The sequence below is a fragment of the Cyprinodon variegatus genome, unplaced genomic scaffold (assembly GCF_000732505.1).
Source record: "Cyprinodon variegatus isolate N-32 unplaced genomic scaffold, C_variegatus-1.0 Scaffold2318, whole genome shotgun sequence".
Taxonomy (NCBI): domain Eukaryota; kingdom Metazoa; phylum Chordata; class Actinopteri; order Cyprinodontiformes; family Cyprinodontidae; genus Cyprinodon; species Cyprinodon variegatus.
In genome coordinates this window covers 23,672-25,145 of record NW_015152771.1, presented here as the reverse complement: position 1 = coordinate 25,145, position 1,474 = coordinate 23,672, and the positions used below count along the sequence as shown (strand labels likewise).

Sequence of the window (1,474 nt, the reverse complement as noted above, 5' to 3'; positions counted from 1 at the left end):
TTGGATTGAAAAATCTTCCTGGATGGAAGAGAAACGTCTTCAGACTTGGAAACAAAGTTCAGAGGATTGATTTGAACTTTTTAGGAACGACTCTGACCGGGATGACTGGGAATATTTCTCCAAGCTTTTATGTCTGAAGGGATTTTATTCCCCATCCTGGTCTGCAGGTTTCCCACCCAGGTGTTTCCTTAGAGTCACCCACAGCAGCAGGTGGGCTGCTGGGCGCTACATGTGATCACCAACAGGACGGCGGTGCCTTCATACCTTCCAGCTGCCGCTGGACTCTCCTCAGCTCCTTCAAAATGGAGGTGATCTCCTGCAGAAATGAAGGTTCACATGAGAAGGTCTGGGCCTCTGGATGCTCTTCTACTCAGAGGATCAGGCTGCAGACTACCTTGTTGGAGGTTTTCACGATGGGGACTTCGTACTCGGTGTTGATCTTGGCTTCGATCTCCTCCCAGACGTCTGCTTTGCTCTGGAACAGAACCCTGAAACCAGAGAGCCGGTTAAACCAGCAGCTCCTCCCACCTCCCCTCCATTAAAGACATTTCATCCCAGCGCTGCTAAGTCTCCCTGAGCGCCTCCTTACTTCATCTTCTCGGCCAGCTGCTCCGTGTTCTCCCGGATGGCGTGCGACAGCTGGGACACGGGGTTCAGCATCAGGTTGTCCAGGATGACCTGAGACACAGAGAGGATGATGAAGATGAGCTCACAGCTGCCTCCTCATCATCACTGAATTCCCAGCAGACCCAGAGGATTCTGCAGCGAGCGGACAAACATGAGTTCACACTGCAGATCAGAGTCTGTTCCTGTAGCGCCCCCATCAGGTCACACTGCTACTACAGCCTCAGAGCTACGGAGGACCAACTCTGACATAATTAAACAAATACAGAAATACAAATAATGATTAAAGCAATAAAATACATCAGATAATTAGATGCCAGCAGAAAGGAAATCAAGTTGCATTTATTTATTTACTTCTTTCTTTATTCACCTTTATAATAATGACATTATTTTTTCAGCTTTATTATGTAATCACCTTTTTATATGACAGACCGGTGCAGCGTCCGCATTGTTGCAGCAGCCGCACCGATCCGTCTATCGATCTCCCGCTCCATTCTTCCCTCACTCGTCAACAGGACCCCAAGAACTCCTCCACTTGAGGCAGGGACTCTCCTCCAACCTGAAGGGGACAAGCCACCTTTTTCCTGTGGAGAACCATGGCCTCGGACTTGGAGGAGCTGATTCTTATCCCGGCCGCTTCACACTCGGCTGCGAACCGCCCCAGCGCACGATGTAGGACTTGGCAGGAGGGAGCCAGCAGAACTACGTCATCCACATAAAGCAGGGACGAGATCCGCTGGTCCCCGAACCAGACCCCCTCCTTTCCTTGGCTGCGCCTAGAAATCCTGTCCATAAAAGTTATGAACAGGACCGGTGACAGAGGGCAGCCCTGTCGGAGTCCAACATGCAC

The 1,474-nt window shown here is 50.6% G+C and overlaps 1 protein-coding gene across 1 annotated transcript in view; it reads right to left on the bottom strand.

The window, feature by feature from the left end:
• Window positions 1–122: 122 nt before the first annotated feature.
• LOC107080781 (centrosomal protein of 170 kDa protein B-like) overlaps window positions 123–1,474 on the bottom strand; it is an 18,864-nt gene continuing 17,512 nt past the window's right edge. The window contains exons 13-15 of the mRNA XM_015368985.1: window positions 590–678; window positions 395–488; window positions 123–316 (exon numbers count right to left, since the gene is read on the bottom strand). Coding sequence (XP_015224471.1) covers window positions 236–316; window positions 395–488; window positions 590–678 — 264 coding nt within the window. The 3' untranslated portion in view covers window positions 123–235. The remainder of the gene's footprint in view (window positions 317–394; window positions 489–589; window positions 679–1,474) is intronic.